This window comes from Pelecanus crispus, chromosome 10, assembly GCF_030463565.1.
Source record: "Pelecanus crispus isolate bPelCri1 chromosome 10, bPelCri1.pri, whole genome shotgun sequence".
NCBI lineage: Eukaryota > Metazoa > Chordata > Aves > Pelecaniformes > Pelecanidae > Pelecanus > Pelecanus crispus.
Window position 1 is genome coordinate 19,482,709 of NC_134652.1, and position 25,346 is coordinate 19,508,054.

Genomic DNA, 25,346 nt, shown 5'->3' on the forward strand with positions numbered 1-25,346 from the left:
TAGCTTATATTTATCTTTTTTTCTTTTAAGATCTGTTGACTAGGAATGTTTCAGACCTTGGTTTGTTCATTAAGAGCAGGCAGCAACTGTCAGACAACCAGAGGCAAATATCTGATGCTATTGCTGCTGCCAGTATCGTAACCAATGGTACTGGAGTTGAAAGCACATCGCTGGGAGTATTTGGAGTGGGAATCCAGCAGCTAAACGACTTCCTAGTGAATTGCCAAGGAGAGCACTGTACCTATGATGAAATCCTCAGTATTATCCAGGTCTGTAATATATACATCTTGCAATTCCTTTTACTTACTCTGTTTTCCCCACTAGCATTGTCCGCCTTGTAGTCAGAATAGCATATCTGTGTGGATATCTCCTTCCACACTGATGTTGTCACTACAGTTTAATTGAATTTAAAATTTAATACTGTCATTATTCTGGGCTATAAAATAGTGCAGATGCCCATAAGTATGTCCATAAAAAGAAAAAAAAAAGCATGCAAACAAACAGTTTTATTGGCTGCGTGTGCTTTATCCAGAAAAGGGTGTCACCACTTAGGAAAAGTATCCATGACAGTGCATTGTTTTATTCTTGTCTGTGACCGCCTTTGGTAGAGCCTAACCCTAATTTGGAACTTAAAAAAACACCATTTCCACATATTTTTATTTTATTATAAAAAAATTTCCTGAGCAAACACAGACATTTTATTCCCTTCTGTACAGTGGCTGAAGTGATTGAAAAGTATGTAGAAAATTTTGAATTCCTCCAAACACGCATAATTAATACACTCCCATGTAGCAGTTAACAAAGGCTGAAAACTGTATATTTCAGCTATCAACATGTAATATAAAATTGCAAAGTTTAAAAACCAGAAATTCTTAAGAAACCTCAAGTTGGCATACCACAAGTCTCTTTAATTAGAGATGGCAGTGTGTTAAGCACAATAGATAGGAGAAGGATGCCTGATTATAGGTTCTTTTTAATTTCAGTTTAAGTGCTGAGTCTGCTTTGAGCAGGATGTTGGACTAGATGACCTCCCAACACCCTTTCTAACCTGAATGATTCTATTATTTACAACTATGAGTTTAGCATGCTTGTTTAGTGATTTGTAAAATGAGCATGAGCATACTGCAGGCACCTAACTACCTTATCCACAAAAAGACTGGTTTTAGATACTAACTGGTTAGTTCAGTGAACAGACCACACTATGAAAATATGAAAAAGATGTATTTCTAAGAATTGTTACTCTCTTAAATTTCTTTCTCTTTATAGAAATTTGAACCCAGTGTGAATATGTGCCAGCAGGGGCTGCTATCTTTTGAAGGATTTGCAAGGTAATTATTTATATATTAATTATTTTTTATATATATCTATATCTATATGTATTTTTAAAAAAGATGACACCAGTGTATTGATGTTTGTATGACAGTCACAAAATACACAGCACAGCATAAAATTTCCTCACATCTTCTCACCCCTAGATTTTTGATGGATAAAGACAACTTTGCCTCCAAAAACGATGAGTCACAAGAGAATGCTGAGGACTTGCAATTTCCACTGTCATATTACTACATAGAATCTTCACACAATACTTACCTTACTGGCCATCAGCTTAAAGGGGAGTCCTCGGTAGAGCTCTACAGCCAGGTATGTACAACTGGATTGTTATATAGTTTTCAACATGAACTTGTTTGTTTAACTGGCAAGTCGCAGAAACGTGACCTTTTGCTTTGAAAATCTAAATGTCCTAAACCCCTGCTTGCAAAACGTTGGAAAACATGATGTGTGGGAAAGCTGCCTGTAAGCACAGTTGTGCTCAAATGCCTTTTCTAAGGCAAAAAAATGGGTTTAGTTTGAGATTCATAGCATTTAGACACCAGTTGGTCTGACCCAACCTTCTAAAATTAGACTTTCCCACAGGAAAGACTGATCTAATATTTTAGTTCATTCAGATGTCAAAAACACTACTCAAATACTGTACATTGCACTGCAAAGACAAATTTCAAATGGAACTATAACTTCTAAAAACATTACTTCTAGGAATATTCTACATTTTTTTAGACTTTATGCCTGATTGGTGGTGAGCAGGAGGAGAACAATTTCTCCCTAAGGCATTTGGTTCTGTGTGTGTTTGTATATATATTTGTATGTCTGTGTATTTACCAAATGCTAGAGAAAGCATCAAACTTCCTGTGAGTAGTGTTTTCATTACTCTACACGTTAATGACTCGCCATTGAGAAGGGCTCATCTGGCATCCCATGTGCTGCTTCGCCTGGAGTTACGAGACACACAGGTGAGGCTGTGTTAGGAAAGCCCAGATAACATGATTGCATTGAATGCAATTGCAAAGGAGGCTGCACAGAGCGATGTGAGTGCTGTGTTGGTAATAGATGGGAAGTGAGATAGAGCTCAGCTGGCTCCAAAATTTGCTTCTTCCTGTCCCTCAAGTAGTTGTCACCAGAAGAGAAGGGGCACTTTGTTCTGGCGCAGTGTGTCTGGCTCTCACAGAGGTGGTGGTGTGCCAGCTATGGACACAACCGCCTGAAATCTAATTATTCAGGTTTTGAATAGGAGAAGTAATTTTTTTCTTTGTTCATGAATGTTTTTGCTGGAAATGGTTTTGATTGTCGAGATCTTTGTTTTCAGTAAAATACTTAATTGTAATACAGATAACTCTTTCAATGCTAGGCATGCTAAATATTGATAGCAATAATAAGCTGGGCTGCCAACAGATGGGTTGACTGACCTTTCCCTCCATCCTTCCTCTTTGCTTTTTTCACTGGTTTTCTAGCAAGTAGGGCTTTCTAAAATAAATACAGGAATAAATAAAAAATGGATGGATGGATGGATGGATGGACAGATGGATGGATAGATGGCTGTAAGTTAGCTTAATATCATTAAAAAGGATGGCCTGGTACATTTCCATTCTAACTATCCTTATGGAAGTTGTTCATAAGACATTCTTTCCAGACCTTCTTCTATTTAAAAAACTAACAACAACAACAAAAAGAACCAGCAAACAAACTGTAGATGCCGTGCCCATAAGCTGTCATGGTAGCAACCTGGAATAAATTGCCATGTTGCTTTGTGGTTGCTTTTGCAGGTAGAAATACAGAAACGTTTCTCTCCCTCAGAACATTAAGCTATACATTAAGAACCACTTCCTGCAAACAGATTCCACGTGTCCTGTAAGATAGCATGAATTTCAAAGCTTTATGGTACTCCTAAGAACAAAATGCTGTCTAAATTTGCCCACTCTTTCTCAACTTGGGGAAGGCAGTTAGCTGGGGACTGTAGCTTCTGTGGGCTATGTTTACTCCATAGAGATTGCTCTTTCCAGCACTTTTGCTGAATCACTGGGCTTTCATTTAGCTCTGCAATGTCTGTCTTCCACTTTGATGGCATGAGACTGTGGCTATATGTGCTTACACTGTTCAATTGCATTGTAGGTTCTTTTACAAGGCTGCAGAAGTGTAGAATTAGACTGCTGGGATGGTGATGATGGGATGCCTATCATTTATCATGGGCACACTCTTACTACTAAGATCTCTTTTAAGGTATGCTGGTAATTGCACATAGAAACAAAAATGAGAAGAAAATCAGTAACTTTTTCTCTAATGAAGGAAAGAATTCACCTACTAGAAAAGTACAAATCCTAATGGGCTAAATCCTAATAGAGTATGAACTATGGACTACATCAGACATGAACTCTTCAATTGTAAACATTAGGCTCTTCAAATTAGTTTTTGTAGCATATGTACTGTAATTTTTATTGTCAACATAACTAACATAAGTAGTTGTTACCAGTTCTGTTGTAATGGGATGCTAGGTTGATCTGTAGGAGCTTGTTTTGAAAGCAAATTGTGGATTCTTTCTTCTTAGAGGGGAAAACAGATGCCTTCTTTTCTCCCCTTTCAACTAACAGTAGGTTAACTGAATGCAGCAAAATAATCACATGTTCTTTCACGGTCCTTTCTTTCTCACAGGAGGTAGTTGAAGCTATTGATCGCAATGCATTTATCACCTCCGACATGCCAATTATCATTTCAATAGAAAACCACTGCTCATTGCCTCAGCAACGCAAGATGGCTGAAATTTTCAAGGTAGGCCATAAATTGTGGTAAATTATTCTAAGCACATGCCTTGGGATTTTCCATACTATATCACATGCCCTTGATATTCCAGAATGTATTTGGAGATAAGCTGGTAACGAAGTTTTTATTTGAGAGTGACTTTTCTGATGATCCCATGCTTCCTTCACCTGGCCAACTGAAAAGAAAAATTCTGCTTAAAAACAAGAAGCTGAAAGCCCATCAAACACCAGTGGATATATTGAAGCAAAAGGTAAAGTCCTTCCTTAATAGCAAGCAGTGAGACCTAACTTCTGTTAGAAATAATTCATTTGTTGTGTTTGAAGTTTTTGCCATTCCAATATGTACAGCAGAATAATCTAATGCATATTCATGCTTGGAGGACTCACAGTGGACTTGGAACACTTTCAAATAAGTAGACAAGACATATAGTAAAGTATAGATACAGCATAACAAAATTGTAGTGTATTTTAGTTTTATAATACTTCATAATATTATGATTAGCACCGCATGCCCTATGTGATAAGCATAAATGAAGTCGCACTCTGAGGCTATAACATTTACTATTCATGTTTGTTGAGAAGTAGTGATATGCATTGAGTACATGTGTATATATGCAGAATGTAGTAATTTTTAATAGTATTCTGCTTTGTCTCTTTTTCCATATTCAAGCCAGGCAAATACTCTGTTTCTTAGTCGCTTTTGGGGGGACTCTGCTATTCACATAGTGCTTATGAGCACTATGAGCAATATGAGAATTTTTCTGGTTTCTAAAAATTAGGGCTGCATCTCTGGTACCCTCAATTTAACAATGTCTGTGGTTAGCCAGCAATTAGATTGAATCTTTGAAAACTAATTGCTTTTACCCAAAATGTAAACACAATTGAATTAGAATTGAATTCTTGTATCAGAATAAGTAAATCACACTGATTGTACCAGTATATGGGCATTCTCCATCTTTTAAAAAAGTTTCCAAAACAGCATACCTCAGAATGGAAAAAGGCAGTCTTGCTCTGAATAATGTGCAAAGTGGACATTTTCCCATAATTAATCAGGTTTCATATCTTTTTGGGTATTTTTCTACCAGTACACATTTTCTTCATATTCAAAGCCTTAAAATGGTATTTTAGTTTGATCTTAACGATCTTATTTATTTCTCATATATAATCAGTGCTTTCATATAAATAAGATGCAAGATGCAAGCAGTGATGAAAACTCTTTTGCTTTTTAAAAATACTTACCAATAATGTAATAAGTGGTTGTGTTGCTGTAGGCTCACCAGCTGGCACATATGCAAGCACAGGCTAGCAATGGCGCTAGCAACCCCACACCTACCAATGAAGAGGAAGAAGATGAAGAGGATGAATATGACTATGACTATGAATCTCTCTCTGATGGTAACAATATTTATTTATTTATTTATTTATTGCAGTGCTGTCGTTAGAACAGTAGCAATAAGGCATGTAAATACTATAGTTCAGAAGTGATGTAGGTAAGTTGTGAGAGGAAGATGTACTAAATGTCCTCCGTGGCATTTTGGTGCAGTAGTCTATAATGCTGTGAAAATAATTTGACTGTGTAGAGGATTTGAGTATGACTTTAACTCCAACTATTAGATGTTTTAACTGTGCAGTGTATGCTAAATTGTAGTGTTTACAAATTATATTTTATATTATTTGTATTATGCAAAAATGATGGTGTTCATAGTGTACTCTATCTGTATTCACCTGTATGGTCTTTCCTAAGGAGTTTAGACACCTGAAAGCTCAAGGTTCACAACGGGCTTAGCCCTTGAATCTGCATGACTGCCATTAAATTGACCTAAGATGCAGATTCTCCAAAGTCCTCCTTGGTTACTGTCTAATCCCAGAATCCCCTGAAGTACGTATTTTAGTTGCACTTTCAGCATCAGCTGTTCACTTCATGTGTAAAGGTAGAGGAGCCACTGAGTCCCTGGCTTGTTCAATAAGATGGCTTCATTAAAGCTTTAGCTGCTCAGTGAAAAAATGGCAAGGCATGCCTTACTGACTTGCCTTGTAAGTTCATGCGCTGTCTAGGCTTCAGCTATCCTAGCCTTCAGGAACTGGCAGTTTAGCATAAATCCACCTTTAGGAGCGGTTTATAGATTGGATATAATGATTGGCATGCCAGAGGTGATAAAAAATACTGCAGTTAGTAACTTCCACTACTGCCTTAGCTCTCCAGTTCAGTCAGGCATGTTTGATTTAACTACAGATGAAGGACAGAGTGTGCCAAACTGAGGTGGCTGAGCTGAAGTCATGCATCTTGTTTTGTTTCTCTTGCTGCGGGGCTGGTAGATACTGGTTGAGCAAACAGCTGCAGTCAGAAGCATTTAATCCTCCCAAGTTTTGTCAAAGGACATTTGTCAAAACCCCCATGCATGGATTGAACAAGCTGGATGCATCTAAATGGGTTACTCATTATTTTTCTTCGGTAATTGTCAGAGAATAAATCAAAGTAGATCACAGTGCGTTTACCCAATGAGACAGCAGTGCTGGTAAAAGTAATACCAAGCTCTTTGGGTAGTTAAATGCTGCACCATTGTTGAACTCCATACATGGGTTGCAAAACTGACCAAAGGGACAAAAAAGTTACAGCTGCGCTTCAGTGTAGATAAACATAAGGTAATACATTTAGGGGAAAAAACTTAAACTTGCTTATGTGATTCTGAGCTCAACAATGGTAGTAGCAATTTGGGAGACCATGGAATTATTGAAAGTTCTCTGAAATCCTCAGCTTGATGTGCAGTGACAGCCAAAAGATGGGGATCATCAGGAACAGTACTGAAAACAAAACATCTTTTTGCTTTTATGTAAAACATTAATGTGCCACAACTTGAGTTCTGTGTCCAGTTCTTGCCTTCAGATCTCAAGAAGGATGTTAAGAGGGAAGGGCAACCGAAAAAGTAAAGGGAGTGTGGCAGTGGCCTTGCACGAGTCTGAAAAGGCTGGAATTCTCCAGCTGGTAAAGAGGAGAACTGAGGGGTAAATTTGAAGCAGGTTTACTAAATCATGAGGTGGTGGATAAGAGGAGTACAGAACTGTTAACTCATTAGATCTAGGAGGTGCTCAGGAAAACAAGTGGAAGATCAGTCTAAAACAAGTAAAGTATTTCTTTGTGCAGCTGGTAGTAAACTTCCGGAATTTGCTGCCACAGGAAATTGCAGAGGCAAACGGTATCAGCAGATTGAAAAAAAGGGTAGGACAGACTCATGGACAGGTTTATAAGCAAATGTTATACGTAGAAATGCATGGTCCAACATCCCTAATATTCAGCAGTTGTGGATGTTGGGGCGGTACAAAGGAAGTGGACCATGACTAGTGACTGGATGTTCTCTTTAAAACGTTGTCACTGTCAGAAAGAGAATGCTGAGCTAGATGAACTATTGGTCTGACACAGTTGGGCACGTTCTCCTAGGTGAAGTACTTCACTCATTGAAACTTTAAGTCTAATGGGTACCTGTTTAAGTTCTAGGTACCGTGTTCAGAGAAGATGCAAGGCTCGAGCATGCCCTGCAGCACAGGACTTCTTTCCAGTTGGTCTCTTATTTACATTACTTGCTTCTATGTTAACAAGTTAAAAAACAGTCACAAAATTAAGGACCTGACACTGCTTGTAGGCTAGCAGTGTTATTTATGCTAATAGGAAGATTTATGAGTTTGGTGCCGGTGCTGCCTTCAGTTGCATTTTGCTAGAAAGTTGGCCCTAGCTGGCTACTTAAGAATATTCCTTTTATGGGACAGGGTGGTGATAGTGTAGATGTAAATTGCTGTCAAAAACTTAGATCTTTGTTAACACACTTGCCAGGAAAATACTGCAAGCTAACTGCAGTAGGTGATGTTTGAGCAGTGTTCTAGTTAAGAGAAGCTTTGAGAAATCTGGAGATAGCAAGAAACAGTCCCATCTTCCAATATATGAAGGCATCTGCAGCATGGTTTACTGCTTTATTACAATGGTTAGTCGTTGGGATCTTTAATTATGTTGATATTTTGGCAAAACTAATCTAAATAATGGTCTGTAAACTTTCTGAAAGATTTTCAGTTATATTTTCCTTACTGATACATTAGGTTTGCGTAAGGCTAATAGTTTTACAACTGACACTTAATTTTCATTTCTCTGGCTGTAAATCTTAATTTCCTTTACTCTTATTCCCTCTCTGACTGTGTTTCCCTGTAGCTGATGTCCTTAATGCTTCTCCTGCTCCTAACAGCCAGGAAGGTAAAGGCCTTTTGGTTGAGCATTTTAACTGCATGAAATCAGCACTGCATCTCCAGCCTGTTAAATGTGACAGTGTGAATATATAGTTTCTACTTCATAGTAAAAATGCAATCAGCTATTTTTATATGGCATTGTTAACTCATCAGGAACTGTTAGAAGGCTGCATGTGTGGCACTGGTTATGCGTAAAGAGAATATGGTCACAGCATCAGGAATATCAGGAATGAAATAAAACCATTCCTTTTGTGACAGTTACAGTATTTTGGACCAGAAAGACCAAATTAGTAGGTGTATTATTCTCTGATAAATAGGGAGCTTTAAGAGGAATTTCTGTAGATGTACAAAATATTTGTTCGTGGTGAATGTAAGGAGAGGAAAGCCAAAACTGGCTGTACAACGACGTGTACATGTTTGATTTGGTTAATTGTGTTTGGACTTGAGCAATTCTTTGTTGTTCAGGAATATCAGTTGTTTCAGATGGCAAGCTTAATTCATTAGATAATTTTGTTTTAAGCGTCTTCTGAGCACAAAAGGATGGGCTTTTAAAGAAGTGCAACATATTAACCAAAGTCGAGCATTAAATTTTTAAAGTAGAAAGTTACTACTAAAAGAGAATGCTTTATTTTGGCATCTGGTTATTCAGATAAGATTCACAACATTGTCCACAAATATTGTTAATTCAAATTAAATTTCTTCCAGTTGAAATTGTTTGGCTTTATGTTTATTAAAATCCCATTAATTTTTAGATAACATTCTTGAAGACCGCCCTGAGAATAAATTATCAAGTGATAAACTGCAGTTTGAATATAATGAAGAGACTGCCAAACGAATAAAGAAGGCTGATTGTGCTACTTACAATAATAAAGGAAAGGTAGTTCTGCTTTTTCCCCCTTTCTTCTCAGCCACACTTTGATATATAGCCAGCTTCAAAAGGATTTGAGCAGTTTAGGTAACTGAGACATCAGATGGCAGATGCGCTTTAATGAAGACAAATAGTAGAAAGCATGGAAGCACACCAGAGAAAATAGAGTAAATAGAACAAATGCTCAGCATACTGTTCAGGAAAAGTCCTCAGAGGTTATTGTGTATACAGGCTGTTTGGCTGAAAATGTTAACTGTCATTGCTCTCAGTGAAAGACTTCACTGAAGCTAAATCCAGAAGTTTATTTAGCTATCTGATTTCCATTAACATCAATGGAACTGAAGATTTCATCTGAATCTTCAGCATCTTTTGTGTATATATAAGTAACGTATCGCATTATGATATCAGATGGCCACATTACCTTTTATTAAATCATCTGACAACTGAAGCACTGCATTGCTGTTTAGTAAATTGTAGTTTCTCCTGGACGGAGATGGGTTTTGTCTAAATGTTTGTAGAACTGACTCTGATTGAGGCCTTTGCACACTATTCCAGTATCAGTAACAGGTATTGATGCATAAACCTGCACACAGGGGTCAGTTAGGTGAAGACAGCAAACCATATAGGAAGAATGAGATAAAGAATTTTAAGGACCTAAGATATGTGAGAGTACTTTCACATTCAGTAATTTTATTATTACATGTTCCTGGAATTGTCACCTAGGTGTATGATATGGAGCTGGGTGAAGAATTCTATCTTCCGCAAAATAAGAAGGAAAGCAGACAGATAGCCCCAGAGCTATCAGATCTTGTCATTTACTGTCAAGCCGTAAAGTTCCCTGGTAAGTACACTGCCCTGTTTTATTGCTTTAGGCTTTCTAATTCTTGGAGACATTATGTTTATGTCGTACAAGCATTTTCAAATTGAAGTAGTCGAGGAGCTTTTTGCTTGATGATTTGGTAGTCTACATAATAATAGCTCCTGGCTGAGAAGTAGAATACATAAATTATGTGAAGACGTACTGTTTGTCATATTAAAATGTTTACAAAAGTGAAATTTTCCAGTCTTCACAACTTAGACCACTGCTTCATCGCCAAATGACAGACAACAGAAAGCTGTATCTTAAGAGCTCTGAGTTTCCATGTAAGGACGTACTGAATTAGGAAAGAAAATACTCTTCAAACCTTGCAGGAAGAGTTTGGTCACCTTTCTTTAAGTGACCTCAGTTTAGCGTGTTTCACCTTTGCCTACGCTGCATCTTCCATTCTTTCCTAAGTGGATAGGAGGGAAGCCATTTGGTGGGGGAAAGCAGCCTTTTCATGGGGTGGGTGAGGACAGCTGATTGCACACTCACACACACTCTTTATGGAAGGGGTTAAGGAAATAGGAGGGTTGTCTTTTGTACAGTAGGAAGAAGAGTGTTTGCAGAGGAAAAGGAGAGGGAGTAACTGAGGAGGAGATCACTGATAGTTACTTGTTCAGTATTGAAACATGAGGTTGAGTATGTTTTGGCTCATACTGTGTACATAAATACTTTTAAATTGAAAAATTATTGTTTATTGATGTGCTTAATGTTTTGGATGAAAAATCTGCTTTTTAATGGAGTGGTTCTCTGTGGAAAAGTTAGTGATTCTGCCAAATCATAATCTTATACAAATAGAACTGTAATCAGATTAGAGAAGCTAACCACACATAAAATAGTGTCAAATAGGCAAGATAAACGTGCTGAAAAAATGGAGCGACATTCTTTTATGATCTTCTATAACTTTAAGAGTTGTAGGTGTCACTTGTAAAAATAATAACTTCTAAAAATTCAAATCTGATACTCTTTTTAATGAAATCTGCAATGAGATCTCTTTCAAATAAAATATTTTCTTTTAAAGAATGATACTCAAGATTAAACAGAGACAGTTTAAGTTGTTCCAAGCAGTTTGACACACAAAGGATTTCTGATGTTCTAAGAAAACTTTAACATATTTCCATTTTTTTAATGTAATTTCAGTTATAAAAGAAATACCTGCCTGCCTTATCAGATTTCTTCCTCTTGCTTTAAAGGGGACATGAATAGAACAGTTAAGAAAATGAGTTCCTTTCACAGATGAACACATGAAGCTGTAGAAATTAGTTTTCCAAGAAACTTTGTCTCCTTTGAGACAAATACTGCCTTCTCTGCAAGATATGTAGGCTTCATGGCCACCATGCTACTCATTGGATTCCTCTCTGCTCAGCTGGAGGGCACAGACATGGTGCACTGCCATACCCCAATATTGTCCATTAAATAATGAGAACAAGGCTGGTACATCCATGACTGTGTAGTTCTATTGACCAGTTCCTAACCAACTCAGAAAATGGCAGGAGTTTTGGAAACAGGGCAGAATTCATGTCAGTGGCCCATCAATGATGTAAATATTTTATTTTTCCTGTCGTCTTATATTTCTATTCTGTGTTTACAGTTGCCCGTGTCCCTGAATGTTAATCACTGATTTGTGACTATAAAAAAGGACAAGGACCATTATGTTCACTTATCCTAGCCTACTGAGTAACACAGACTTCCCTAAGTGCTCCCTGGGCAAACCAGAATTTATCATGTGGAGAAAATAACAGTTCTTGTTTATAAAATCTCTGGTAACAAGGAACCCACCACAGCTCTTGTTGTTTCAGTGGTTTTTGACCCTTACAGTCCTTGCTTAACTTCAGTTTCAGACTGTTGGATATCTTCATACCATTATCTAAGAGGGTGAAGGTCTGTTCTTTTGGGTCGCCCAAGATGAGGGCAGTGAAGCATACTTGAGCACAGTACTGCTATAACCAACTGGCACATGCCTCATTGCCTTGGTGCTGAGGATCCTTACACAATGAGTAGAGAAAGTTGAGTACATAAAAACAGGATCTGCACAATCAAGTGCAGAGAGCAGTGAGTCACCTGAGCTAACCAGCATGAAATTCAGTCATCGTCTTCATTGTATCAGACTATCTGCCCCTATGGTATCACTTTTCAAGAAATTAAAGTGAACATAAAAAAGGGCACGCTACATACAAAAGTACTGTAAATTCTTTTTCAAGGTCTGCAAACCTGCAGACTAACTGAGTGTTGGTCTGAAACACATGGTGCGAAGGTGACAATTACAGTTTAACATGTTACTTTAGCCTGGTTAGGATAAGGAGAGCAGGGAAGTTTTCCATCCTCTGGATTAAAAATCTAAAAGCAGTAAAGCAGTGTGGTTATATCTAACGTAAGAGATGGGCACTAAATTCTGTAACTGGAAGGATATAGCATAGGGGTTGTAGGGAAATACAAAACATCTACTCTGTCATGATGGTAGTATGATAGAATCTATGTGCAATATGGTGGGATCTAAGCTGGTCCTGCTTTGACCAGAGGGCTGGGCGAGGTGACTTCCAGGTCCTTGCCAACCTCCATTATTTTACAAATTTATGATTCTGTGAATAGGTGATGCTATATTTTGGAGTCAAGTTTAAATTGGAGTGAAAATTTGAGCTTGTGTCTGGGAGGAGGCATGTCACATGCAAAGCACGGCCATGGGAAAGCCTGAAAGAAAACTCCCAGCTGCAGCTCACCCTGTGGCCATCACGTTGGGTTCAGCTAACCCTGGTGTTTTGCGTTGCACTCTCTGGTCATTTATGAGGTTAGTCTGTTTCCTCAGTGACTGTCTCCACAACAGGATTTTGAAACACGGATCTTGCTTGCCAAATCCATTTGATCCATTGAAAACTGGGATTAAATAGTGCTGGAAGCACACAGTGCATAACTCCTCATTCTTTTAGTGTAGTTCATATTCCTTGATCTCAGCTTCTACCATCTTCTGTGGTTTCTGTGTATGCTTTGGCCCAAAGAGACAGTACATCTCCAATGCTGAAAACATTTGTGTATATCCTTAATTTTACTAACCCAAGCAGTTCTATTGAAACTATCAGGATAATTTTACTAAGTACATGTAGACATGCCATAAAGATTGAGAGCTGAAAATTTACAGCTGTGGACAGACTTCAGTAGAAGAGAGTCCAGTGTATCCTCTTTGTGATTTACAGTTGTAGTCGAAACATTAGTATTAAATCCAGAACTGTCTTCAGGCAGCTGTGAATTGATGTGAGTTCCTGAGGGTTGTTTTATGAGTCACACTTAGGCAAATAACGTGTACTTGCTTTGTTGTATTTTATATCAGAAGTACATCTTGGGTCTCTGAGAGCATCCCGCACCTCACTGCTGTGGGTGTCAGAACAACTGTCGTGCGTTTTGACTTACTTTAATTTTGGTCTGCCGTGTGCTCTCTCCAAGTCAACAGAAAGAAACTGGCCTTAAGGGGGATCAAGTCTGTTTACTTCACTGGGATTTGGATCATGATTTTAATGGTTATTTTTCTGGAATGCATATCTTTAAATAATAGCTATACTAGAGCTTTCCAGCTCCACTTCTAGTACATATTGGCCATTAAATGCTTAATGGATTTTGCACACCTACCATATTTCCCACCGTTAAAGTACAAATTCTAAACACAAGAAGATAACTCTGAAAACATCTTGAGGTTAAACTGTTTAACCAACAGCATTTGGGCTTTTGTGCTTTATGTTGTATCTTTAAATCATATTTTTGCATTTATTTGATTATGTAGGTATCCTATCCTAGGTGAATTCCATTATATTCACTACTGTACAGATTTATTGCTTCTGGAGAAAGGATTTTTTTTTTAATTATTGTAAGGATGAATACGTTGGGACTGTTACTGCAGAATTTTTTAGTATTAATTAGGACCATTTGGTAATTTGAGACAGAGCCACTACCTTCCTCAAGCCAAAAAGTAAAATGAAGAGTAAAATGGAGAAAAGTTATATCACAGAGAGATAACTGTGTATCTGTATTGCTTCATGTACGTTTTTATATACATTAAATAGAGATACATAATATATATGTATGTAAAGGCATGCATGTACATAAAGATGTTAAATTATAGAGAAAAATACACTGCTTGCCCTGTGTACTATATAACAGGGGTATTCATGCCTTCAAAAATAATGTAAGATATGATGGAAAATGTCATGCCCTCTTGGTCATGTTTTTTGGCTCATTTATTTTACATTAATGGGAACAGGCTTGTCAACTCTAAACCCATCTGGCTCTAGCAGAGGAAAAGAAAGAAAAAGCAGGAAGTCCATTTTTGGCAACAATCCTGGCAGGCTGAGCCCTGGGGAGTCAGCTACTCTTGCCAAAGCATCTGGAAAAGGTAAAGTTAGCATCTTCTTTCACCAGTCACGTGGAATGACTCTGTAATCCAACACATGTACCAGACTGAGTTGTTAAAGATCAAATACTTTACAATGTGTAAGATCTTGAACTTTGGAATGGCTTTTTGTTAGCACAGCAGCTATTACACTAACACTATTATAACTGAAGTGTTGAGTGTGGAATGCTAAAATAGGATTACTTGGTCAAGAATACGAAGACCCTAATTCATAAACTATTCAAAACTAACAAACATTTTAAGTGTTTAATATTAAAGTTTGTATGTTAAAAGGTATGAATGAATATTTTCAAAGTACAAATGGAAGGCAGAACTGTTGGGCTGGATCCAGAAAAGGATTTTTAGTGTCTGAAGTAGGACTTAGTTGCCTAAAATTCAGCCAAGTCCAAACGTGTAATTGTGCAAACTCCCATGTTTCACCTTGGAGGTATTTAGACTCCGCAGGTGATTCAGTGTGTGAACTTGGAAATTGTACTTCTGCATATGGACAGACGTAGAGCAATACAAAGAAAGTACAGAAAAAGTTCTGGAGCAGGGATGAGACCCAGATCCCCTGTCTTTCAGATGAATGCCATAAACAGAAAGTTACAGAGTGGTACCCTTTCTTGTATTCATTTTCTGGCTCAGGGAACATTGCATTTCTTTCAGCCCAAGGGCACGGCTGCAGCAGACAGGTTAGATTCCCTTCTAGAGGCCAGTGTCCTAAAAATGAAGTCTAGCGCCTAATTCTAGAGGATATAAGTATTTTGCTGGCTTTGTCCCCTAACTTTTAGGGCACTCTGTAGATGGCCTGTTTGGAGGCTTAGCAGATGGATTGCAGTCTTGCCTTCCTTCCTCATGTAAAATGTATAAATAAGAAGAATGGAATTTTATTCCATTATTTTATTCAGGTAAATGCCAATTAAGTATTTATTTATGCAAATGGTTGTTAGCACCTCTAGTCACAGTATCATTTCAATACTTAAACGTTACGTTTCCTCTCATGGATTGTTCTTACTGTAAAAGGAGGAATGTGACACTTATACTGAGTAGTATCATTTTCCAGGATCACCTTTTTCTACCATAACCAAAGTATACACACATACTTCACTAGAAAACATTGAATTCTTGGAGTCTCCAGATCTGCAGCTGTAACTTGAAGGTACTGTTTATTTTCCAGGTCCTTTTGATGTGATGCGGCAGACCTGGGAAGATCCTTGCTGTCCGTACAACTCTCCAGCTTCTCTCAGTGCTATCATAAGGACGCCCAAGTGCTATCATATCTCCTCCCTGAACGAGAACGCTGCCAAGCGGCTGTGCAGGCGGTACTCTCAGAAGCTGATCCAGCACACCACCTGCCAGCTCCTGAGGACGTATCCTGCTGCCACACGCATTGACTCCTCAAATCCCCATCCACTGATCTTCTGGCTCCATGGCATACAGCTCGTGGCTCTTAACTACCAAACAGATGGTATGGGTACACAAATGCACATTTTAATACATTTTAAATATGAAGTAAGTCCTTAAACTGTGAATATGTATTTGATGTTTGCTTTTACCTGCTGTCACGAGGGGAAGTACCCATCTGTGTGCCCCAGCACAAGCATACCATGATGATCTGGTCCTTGAGAGTAGCGATCCCAGCGTTCAGGAGCTTTATGCCAGTGCAGCAGATCTCCTGAAGCACAGAAGTGCCTGGACAGCAACACCTTCCATTTTTATTTTTATTTTATTGCTGAAGGTTGTTTTTTTTTCCCCAGTTCAAGTAGCTGTTTTCTCTTTCTGATAATTTCAAGTATAAAAAGGCACTGAACTATTTTTTACTTAGAAGCGCCACCTTGGATCCTGGTTTAATGTTGATCAAAACGTTTTGGGGCCATTTTCTATCCTATCTTGTGTTCCTTCACCTTGTCAATGGGGGATCTATTAGGTCATCTACAAAGCTACACAGCCAATGCTTTTTCATTCTGCAGTTCAGGGCAAATACCTAGAAATTTCTCAGAGAATAGGTGTAGGTAAGCCCTACAGTTGCATAAAGACAACGGAAAGGGATAGAAAAGAATGAACTGTTCTTATAGTTTTGTATGATTAAGCGTTGGATAGATTGGATGCATAAATTACAGCTATCTCTGAAAACCAAGAATGAATTGATAGTATGTAACCAAAATAATAAAAAAAAGATACTTAAAACATGTCTTTTTCTTCACTGTTAGAGTTTTTCCGTTCTACTATTGCTTTGTCAGTTTTGGCTGCCTTCCTTTCACAGATCTTCCTCTGCAACTTAATGCAGCGATGTTTGAGGCTAATGGCGGCTGTGGATATGTTTTGAAACCTCCTGTTCTGTGGGATAAAAATTGTTCCATGTACCAGCAGTTTTGTCCATTAGAAAGAGATCTTGATAATAAGGAGCCAGCTATATATTCTTTAACAGTAAGTACATTAAAAGGGAATTTCATACAGCCAAACAGATAGAAGTAGACAATGTTTAACTACAGTCTTTTAAGTCTTTACAGTCATGCTTCTGTATGAAAAGACTGAACCTTTAATTGTTGCTTGTACTTCTGAACGTCAGCATAACTAAAAGAAATTGGAGGGGGAAGGTGCAAATAATTGTCTTGATTTTGTTTGATTGGCTGGTTTGTATCCATGGTTACTTTCACTGTTTCCTTTACAATATTTGTTGAAACCCAGTCCTGAAAGCATTTTCCCTGGGACTACACAACTGTGTAAAATTATACATGTGCCTGGATGTTTCACACATTTGTGAACACTTGAAAAGCTACATAAAAAGCCATTATGAAAAGCTGTACTGAATATTAAAAACATGTTTTTAAAAAAGTTTTATAATAAGATATATCAGTCATGGATTTATGGCCAAAAAAATGTATTCTAAGCAGCTAGTCCCTTCCAGGAAATGTTTCGGAAAAGTGAGATTCATGAGAATCAAAATTCCCCCAGCTGCGGTAATTGCACACCTACTTCTTGTGTTGTGTATGCCAAAGCAAGCCAGAGGTCAGTGCCATCACCCCAGAGCAATGGAGAAGCAAATTTGATCCTTTTTGACTACGTTACTGGTACATTCCTTCTGGATTAACATTCAGATGCCTTGAATGGTTACACTCATGATGTATAGTGTATTTTTTTCAGAGGAAAGATACCGTAGCAACCGCATGGCGGGGGTTGAAGCAGCTCTGCTTCTGAAATTACTGCCCTGGCAATTACAAAAGTAGGGGAGTGTTGTAATTAAATCAGCCTGTTAACAAACTGTGCTTAGGAGTGTGATAAACAATATTTAGCTCCACTAACTGGTTTCTCTGTGTACTCCTCGGCTTCAGATTGTGTCCGGACAGAACGTCTGCCCTAGCAATAGCACGGGCAGTCCGTGCATTGAAATCGATGTGCTGGGCATGCCTCTGGACAGCTGCCATTTCCGGACGAAGCCCATTCATCGCAACACTCTCAACCCCATGTGGAATGAACAGTTCCTTTTCCGGGTTCACTTTGAAGATTTGGTCTTTCTTCGGTTCGCAGTTGTTGAAAATAACAGCTCAGCTGTAACAGCTCAGAGAATCATTCCCCTAAAAGCTCTAAAAAGAGGTACAGTATAGTTTGTAGTGACACCCTGCGCCAAAATGGTCCAGCAGATCCCTGGACTGAGTCCTGCTGGAGGGATATTTTTAATCAGCTGGTTGCATTTTTCTAGAGGAGACAGGGAGCAAGTAGCAGACAGCATACTTTGCCCTGGCAGTACGATGCTGATCGAATCAGCTCTCTGGGAGCTGGAGGCCGCCCCAGTGACTTGTAAAAAGTCAGATCTTGTGCTGTTGCAGAGATGGGAGCATCTTGTAGGCAGTTGCTCCGATCCTGAGCTGTGGCTGTGAGGTTGTGTTCACCTTGAGACTTGCTGCTCCCGTAGGAAGTGGGGAGCGGTTTCACTCCCTGCCTTGTCCTTTGCCCAACACACTGCTGTAACTGGTGGTCGCTGGGCAGAGGGGAATTGCACTTCTTGCAGCTGTGGCGGGAGGAGAGGTGAAGGAAGGGTGAAAAAAGGTGAGAGAGAGATGAGGAAGCATCATTAATTCTGGGACGTCTGAGGGAGGGCGTTGGCATATTGCCAGCAGCTCTTCAGCAGAACAGTAAAAACACTTTCACGTTCGCTTCGTGCCACTGTAATACCACACAACAGTCTTAGCATATGAGGAGGTCTGGCCATAGACATGCGTTTTCCCAGTGAGAATTTATCCTTGTTTCATTCATATTCTAATATTTAGCTATTTCGTGTATTAATATATTGAATAGTACAGCAAAACAAAGGTAGGCAGCTCTATGAGCCACTCAGCAGTTCATAGCATTTGGGTTACACTGTTGTACAACAGAGAGTGTTAATGCAGTGTTATTACGGTGCTTTAAACCCTATAGGTGTGGCAAACTGTAGCTATAAATACAGCAAATTTGAGTTTTCCATTTATGAGACTTGTGTCCTAGGATGTGGCAAAGTGCTTACAGAAGGGTTTTTTTCTCTTTAGGCTATAGGCATGTCCAGCTCCATAACCTGCACAATGAAGCATTAGAAATTTCTAGTTTGTTCATAAACAGTCGGAGAATGGAAGAAAGTCCCTCTGGAAACACCCTGCCTGCGTCTATGGTAATTTAATTATTTTTTTGTGAATGCCATGTATTCTTGTCTTAATGACTACTATGGTCTGAAGACTTCTAGAACCAGACTGTCCAAAGATGTTAGCCCCTAAACCTGCACATTTTTCAGAAGTACCTTGATGCCTAATTCTTTTGGGCTTTGATGGAAGTAAGGTTCTCCCACCTGGCTAAAACTGCGGGAGGGTCAGTCTTCCGAAAGTCTGGCTTTTGGTGTATTCAGGTATAGCATGAGAACTCCTGTGCTGGAGGAGGAGCGTGGCTGAGCAGTAAGGTTCAGAGCTGCCTCATGCATTCCTTTATGCATGAATCATAAGCAATGCATTTGGGACAAAAAAAGAAACATGCGAATTACCAACAACTGTGGAATAATGAGAGGAAAAATGAATTCTATTACAGGAAATGATGGAGTCTGTGTTTGCATAAATACATACATACTGATATATGTGTGCACGCGCATCTATATGCTTACATGTACAAATACATATACATACACATACAGGGGTGTGTGTAATATATATATGACAATACGTATGTATGTATGCATGTATGGATATGACAGGGTTTTTTTTTAAATAGCCCTTAATGTTAGGTTACCTGAGTTACTTGTGTTTTAGTAACTTTAAGCATGTATATTCTAATTTTGCTGATTCCTGACGTGTTAGATAAAACCTCCTGAGCTACTGCGTGTGCAGCAGGTGTGTTGCAGATGCTGTCCTCCTGTGAACACATGCCAAACACGTATCTTGGTGAATTACTAGGGCAGAAAGGAAGGACATAAATGGCTTGGAGGGTAAAATGAAGCTATAGATTTTCATCCAGTAATTCGTACGCTGAATCCAAATAGTCTGAGCTCAGCTAGAATACAGACAGTGAGCGATGGAGGTTTACCCTGTGTTCAGTGGCAGTTTATGTACTCTCACTGGAAAACCTCCTTTTTCTTCTTTCTCTTCAGTTTCAAGGTAGGGTGGGGTGGGTTCTTTTGGGGGTTGGTTTGTTGAGGGTTTTTTCAATGCCTTGATCTGTAGTGCAAGAGACATGTGTTAGCTGGATAGCTTTGCTCTGTCAAGGTCCTTACAACTTGTGTGTACAGTTTCTTTTAAGCAACCTAAAAATAACACGCCTGTGTAAAAACATTCGGTAACCTGTTGAATGTTGTCTGAACAGTTGTTTAGCATGGGGGAAAGGAAAGCTGCTGTGAGTTACAAAGTGACAATTCATGGAATTCCAGGCCCGGAGCCTTTCACTGTTTTTAATGTAAGCGGGGGGACCACAGCTGCACAGCTTCTCCATCAGGTAAGTTGCTCGCTGAATCGCAGGCTCTAATTGCAGGAATCCACACTAACATAATTCCGGACGTTGATCTCCCTGCATTTCTCACATGCAGGGTCACTGTCGTTCATTCTCACGGCAAGGAGGTACTTTAGAAACGTATTACTGTGGAATTAATTGCATTGCAAACAGAGATTATCATCAGTGGAATTTTCCCAATCTTGGCTTCAAAGAATGGGTTTATCATTTTAGACCATATTCCCTATTATAATCTTAATATTTGGGCATATGCAGATGAGAAAAACAACCTTTCTAACGAATGGAGGCAGCGGGCTGTCCTTACAACAAGGGCAAACATTTCTGCGCAATTCTTTGAACTTGAGCACCATAGGAACACAGAGTAAAAGCTAGAGGGCTAAGTTCATGAGTAGAAAAACCAGTTAACTCAACAGGGATTGTTATTCTAGCAGTGGGAAAAGACTGTACTGTCCTGGGATTATGAATAAATTGTCTGGGCAGCCAAACAGGACAGAAATAAGCTTAAATAGTGCTGCCTTGTCTGGAATAGTTGAACTGCTTGGCTAGGCTAAAGAGAACAGTATATTACCCTGGAGTAAAATATCTGAATAATAAATAGCACATCAGAAATCTTGCCTACACCAGCAGAATAGTTACTGATTCTTAAAGCTTCTTTATTCATTCTCATTTATAACTACTAATTATGCCGTGTTTATATTTAGCATTCTAATTGCTGTGTGTTTATTGTGGTCTGTCTTAGCTCTTGGCTACCACAAAAGGCACCGAGTCATGTGCTGCAGACTATTTTCTGATGGAAGAGAAAAGTTTTATATCTAAAGAAAAGAGCGAATGCAAAAAACCACCATTCCAGAGAGTGATCGGTCCTGAAGAAGGGCTAGTGCAGCTTTTGAACAGTTGGTTCCCAGAAGAAGGATATGTTGGAAGGATTATCTTTAAAACCCGAGAGGAAGTAAGTCTGGCTTAGATAAATTGTTATTTACAAAGGCAGCTAAAAATAGCGGTTAGGACCAGGAAACAAAAGGGTGCAGTATTTGTTTCACTGCTTGGTGAGTAATGTCAATGCTGTGTACATCATTTAAAAACAAACTCTTGCGTGAGCACAACTAGACTTCATACACCTGTGCAACACGAACTTCACTCAGCTCCAGGATCAGCTGTGTGGTGTTTAATCATTGTCACTTACTCAACAGTTCAATGGCACTAGCTTCCTTTTTGACTGATGGTTCTAATTTAATGTAAATCTAGATTTTGACGTGATAGGAAATTAATATAAAGAAAGAAGGATAATAGTTAATACCAAAGGATCATAGATAACAGAACTCCAGACTACAGTTATCAATCAGTTCAGATGTCAGCAACTTCTCTGTCCAGAAAAATTAGAAAGGATTTTAATATTAAAGAACTCTAAAAACCTCAAAGGCCAAGTAAATTATCAGTGATAGCCTAAATTAATGAAACAGGTGATTTCTTTTAATTTAAAGGAGGAAGATGGAGCGATTTACATGGTTTAGTCTAGTCTACCCTTGACTGGTTTAGTGTGGACTTGGCAGTGTAGGTTAATGGTTGGACTGGATGATCTTAAAGGTCTTTTCCAACCTAAACGATTCGATGATTCTGTGACTACTTCAGTTTAAACTATGAGCAAAATATCCACAGCTTGAAAATATGCTAGTGCCCAGGCTGGTGAGAGAGAAACAAAAAAGCAGGAGAAAGACACTTAATGATCTCATTTTCAGAGGCACTTCCTTCGGTCAGTTCAGCATATAATAATGCTTGCTTAGCCTGAACATAGTAATATATGTACACATCTGTTTATATACGCGGATTTTACGTACACAAATGACAGAGATCCTCTGGGTTCCTTTCAAATGAAAAACATTTTTAACTGATTGACACAACTTTTGATAAAGCTTCAATTTGACCAATTACCATTCTATTACACAAATCAGTATTTTGTTTTCCTTTATTTCTAATATTTGGAGCAAAAATTGCTAGGTAGAAATTTGCTTGTGGAAATAGTAGCCTACTTAATTCAGTTGCGTGCAATACTTACTTACTTTGTAAGTTATGTGACCACAAATGTGTCGCTGCCAAACCCCATTCTTTCAGAAAATGTGGCTTAAAATCTGTCTTAGCGTATGTGAAAACGATGCTGTAGTTTTGCCCTGTGATGCTAGTCCCTTAAAGCATTATCTCTAGTTTTGAGCCTTTCTGCAGATAGCAGCCTCAACTCAGATCTTGGAGCTAGAAATGAAGCTGCAAATCTGCATGGAAAAGTAAGGAGTGGGTCCACTTGTAGGGTGTGATATGCAGCCCGCATTTACAGCTGATGAATTCAAGCTGTGTTAGAAGGGGTTGGAGAGAAATGCATTACCTGAGAGAAGGTGCAGGGAGGAATTCTGTCTAAAATTTACACTATTCACAGAGCCTGAAAAAGGACAGAGACACAGCCTTCCCCTTGCTCCGCAGGAAAACGTTCGCTCAGACTTCCTGCCCTCTAAATTCTTTTGGCTTTAGTGCAGGGAGAAGAAGAGAAAAGGACAGTTTCCACCATCTCCCATCTTACTGTGACCATTACATGACAAAACGTGATTTTGCATACGTAAGGAAATAAAGGATTTAAATGATCATTTTTGCATAATGTCATACTATGTCTCCATTCCTTGCCTGCTATGAAGAGTATTTCAGACACTGATTTTAGAAACACAGGTATTTATTATTAGCAATAGTGGCTTGTCAAAACGCTTATATAGAAGACTTGTATTTAATGAAATGGACCTGGGGCAACAGCACAGTCTCCAGTTTTCATGTGATAAAAACCTTTTGTGACCACCAGCTATTAGTTACCCCTCAGAAGTACATTAATCTGGCTCTGCTTTTTTCCTTAGAATTTAAACGAGAGAAACGTCTTTCAAGAAGCAAAGGAAGATGCATCCATCAGCTCTGAGGACGACAGTTTCTTTGTTCAGGTACATGATGTCTCCCCAGAGCAGCCACGCACCGTCATCAAAGCTCCCCGCTTCAGCACAGCTCAGGACGTCATACAGCAGGTAAGCAACACCTTTCCATTTGGCACGTCTGTAACATGTAGGGCGGAGGTTGGGTGCACACAAGGTTTTGTTCTCACCGCTAGCTGAGGAATCAGTTCAGTAACCTGAATCTGAGGGAATGCCTTCTTTTTTTCTGCTTTTAAACAGACTCTTTGCAAAGCCAAATACTCCTACAGCATTTTGAGCAATCCAAATCCAAGTGATTACGTGCTCTTGGAAGAGGTGACGAAAGAGCCAGCAAACAAAAAGTCCTCAACATCTAAACCATCTCAGAGGATTCTCTCCGATCAGGAGTGTGTGTTTCAGGCCCAAAGCAAGTGGAAGGGAGCGGGAAAATTTATCCTTAAACTGAAGGAACAGGTTCAGGTAAAAGACTAAATACTTGGCAGCAGGTTTTACAGATGGCGTACGCTCAGCTCAATGGGAACCTATTTTCAATGGGAGGGAGACACGAGTGGCGTGAGGCTGGGTGGGGAGAAGAGACTACAGCAAAAAGCAGATGCCTCTTTTCTCCGCACCTCCCTTTTTCTTCTTTGCAAGACTGCATCAGTTCCATCCAGCAACACGATTCCCTCGCAGCCTGCAAATCCCGTGACAACCATTATCTTTTGCTACCAGCTTCCCGTTTTTCAGTCTTCTGGCTGTGCATGCCCTGCTCCCCACAAAATAAAAAAAAAAAAAAAAAAGCAGGACTGTTCAAATGGGCAGAACTTAAAAACTATTGGAATAAAGTCCCCTTTATTCCTGCCCAGTGAGAAAGCTGGTTTTGTCCCTTTATCTCAGGCTTTGCCAAATGGCAGGAATGACATACTTGCTGCCACCAATACACAACAGTTGTTGCTTTAAAGTAACTGTGTCATAAGCACAGATTTTTTTTTATACAAGTTTATAGTAAATTTGCTAAACGTATCTTTGATGATGCATAATTTTCAATTAATTTATTCAACGATCAGAAGAATGTGCTTGGCTATGAAAGCACAGCCGCACAGAATTTCAAAAGGGAGGCCTGCTTAGAAATATGTTAGGTGGTTTCATATTAATTCCGTATTTCAGAGCTAAGAAACAGCCTGTTAAACCACTTGTGTGGGCTGATTTATTTTTTTTTTACAGGCAGCACGAGATGACAAAAGAAAAGGCATCTCCTTTACCAGTGAACTCAGGAAGTTAACCAAGTCAAGTAAGCAGTATCGGGGATTCATATCGCCACCTCTGCAGGTCTCGCCAGACAGTCCACAGAGCAAGGATGAAAGGTCTGCGTGCAGTTTGACTTTTAGCGACGTTATGGAATAATGACCACCGCTGCCTGCAGTACGGGCTGTTCAGGTACGAGATACCGATTCTAACTCTGAGCAGTCGCTTAATACGTGATTTACAAAGTTTTTTTTTTTTTCAAAGTTGTAGTTGGTTAAACCATAGTGAAGTACAAGGGACTGACAGAAAGATCCGTAAGAGCCTTAGACGTTGGTGTGCACAGGCACAGTAAGGTCTCCAGTTACTCATTATGGCATTTGCACAGTGACTCAGAATGGTGTGAAGACTGCAGCTTTACCCACTTTCTTTGCCCATTTAAAAAACAAAACCAAAATGTTGCATCCTGGTTGATTTTATAGTATGTATTTTAATCAACTAACTGTGCTGAATTAACCATTACTCTTTTGCTCTGGGCCAAAGTAAATAGAAGTATCCAGTAGAGCTTTTGTTATTTTTTTATTACATGCATATAATAAAATCATCAGGATTAATGATCTCCTTTTTAGCTAAAACAAGTTTATAGTGTTAATTTCTCTCTGTGGAAATTTTGCCAGAAATGTTTAAACATTTTTACTATCCTTTCTGTATCTCCAATTTCTTCCATCTTGCTTGGTTTAAAACAACAAATGAAATAAGCAAGGTAAGACCATCCCGTTTA

At 38.9% G+C, this 25,346-nt stretch overlaps 1 protein-coding gene across 1 annotated transcript in view; it reads left to right on the top strand.

Moving 5' to 3' along the window:
* PLCE1 (phospholipase C epsilon 1) overlaps positions 1-24,755 on the top strand; it is a 162,889-nt gene extending 138,134 nt beyond the window's left edge. Inside the window, 19 exon segments of the mRNA XM_075717436.1 lie at positions 31-269; positions 1,267-1,328; positions 1,476-1,641; positions 3,445-3,552; positions 3,982-4,098; positions 4,181-4,339; positions 5,360-5,483; positions 9,071-9,195; positions 9,910-10,027; positions 14,295-14,426; positions 15,604-15,894; positions 16,690-16,853; positions 17,759-18,020; positions 18,950-19,068; positions 20,244-20,372; positions 21,127-21,336; positions 23,276-23,437; positions 23,585-23,803; positions 24,548-24,755. Coding sequence (XP_075573551.1) covers positions 31-269; positions 1,267-1,328; positions 1,476-1,641; positions 3,445-3,552; positions 3,982-4,098; positions 4,181-4,339; positions 5,360-5,483; positions 9,071-9,195; positions 9,910-10,027; positions 14,295-14,426; positions 15,604-15,894; positions 16,690-16,853; positions 17,759-18,020; positions 18,950-19,068; positions 20,244-20,372; positions 21,127-21,336; positions 23,276-23,437; positions 23,585-23,803; positions 24,548-24,727 — 3,086 coding nt within the window. The 3' untranslated portion in view covers positions 24,728-24,755.
* Positions 24,756-25,346: the final 591 nt, after the last annotated feature.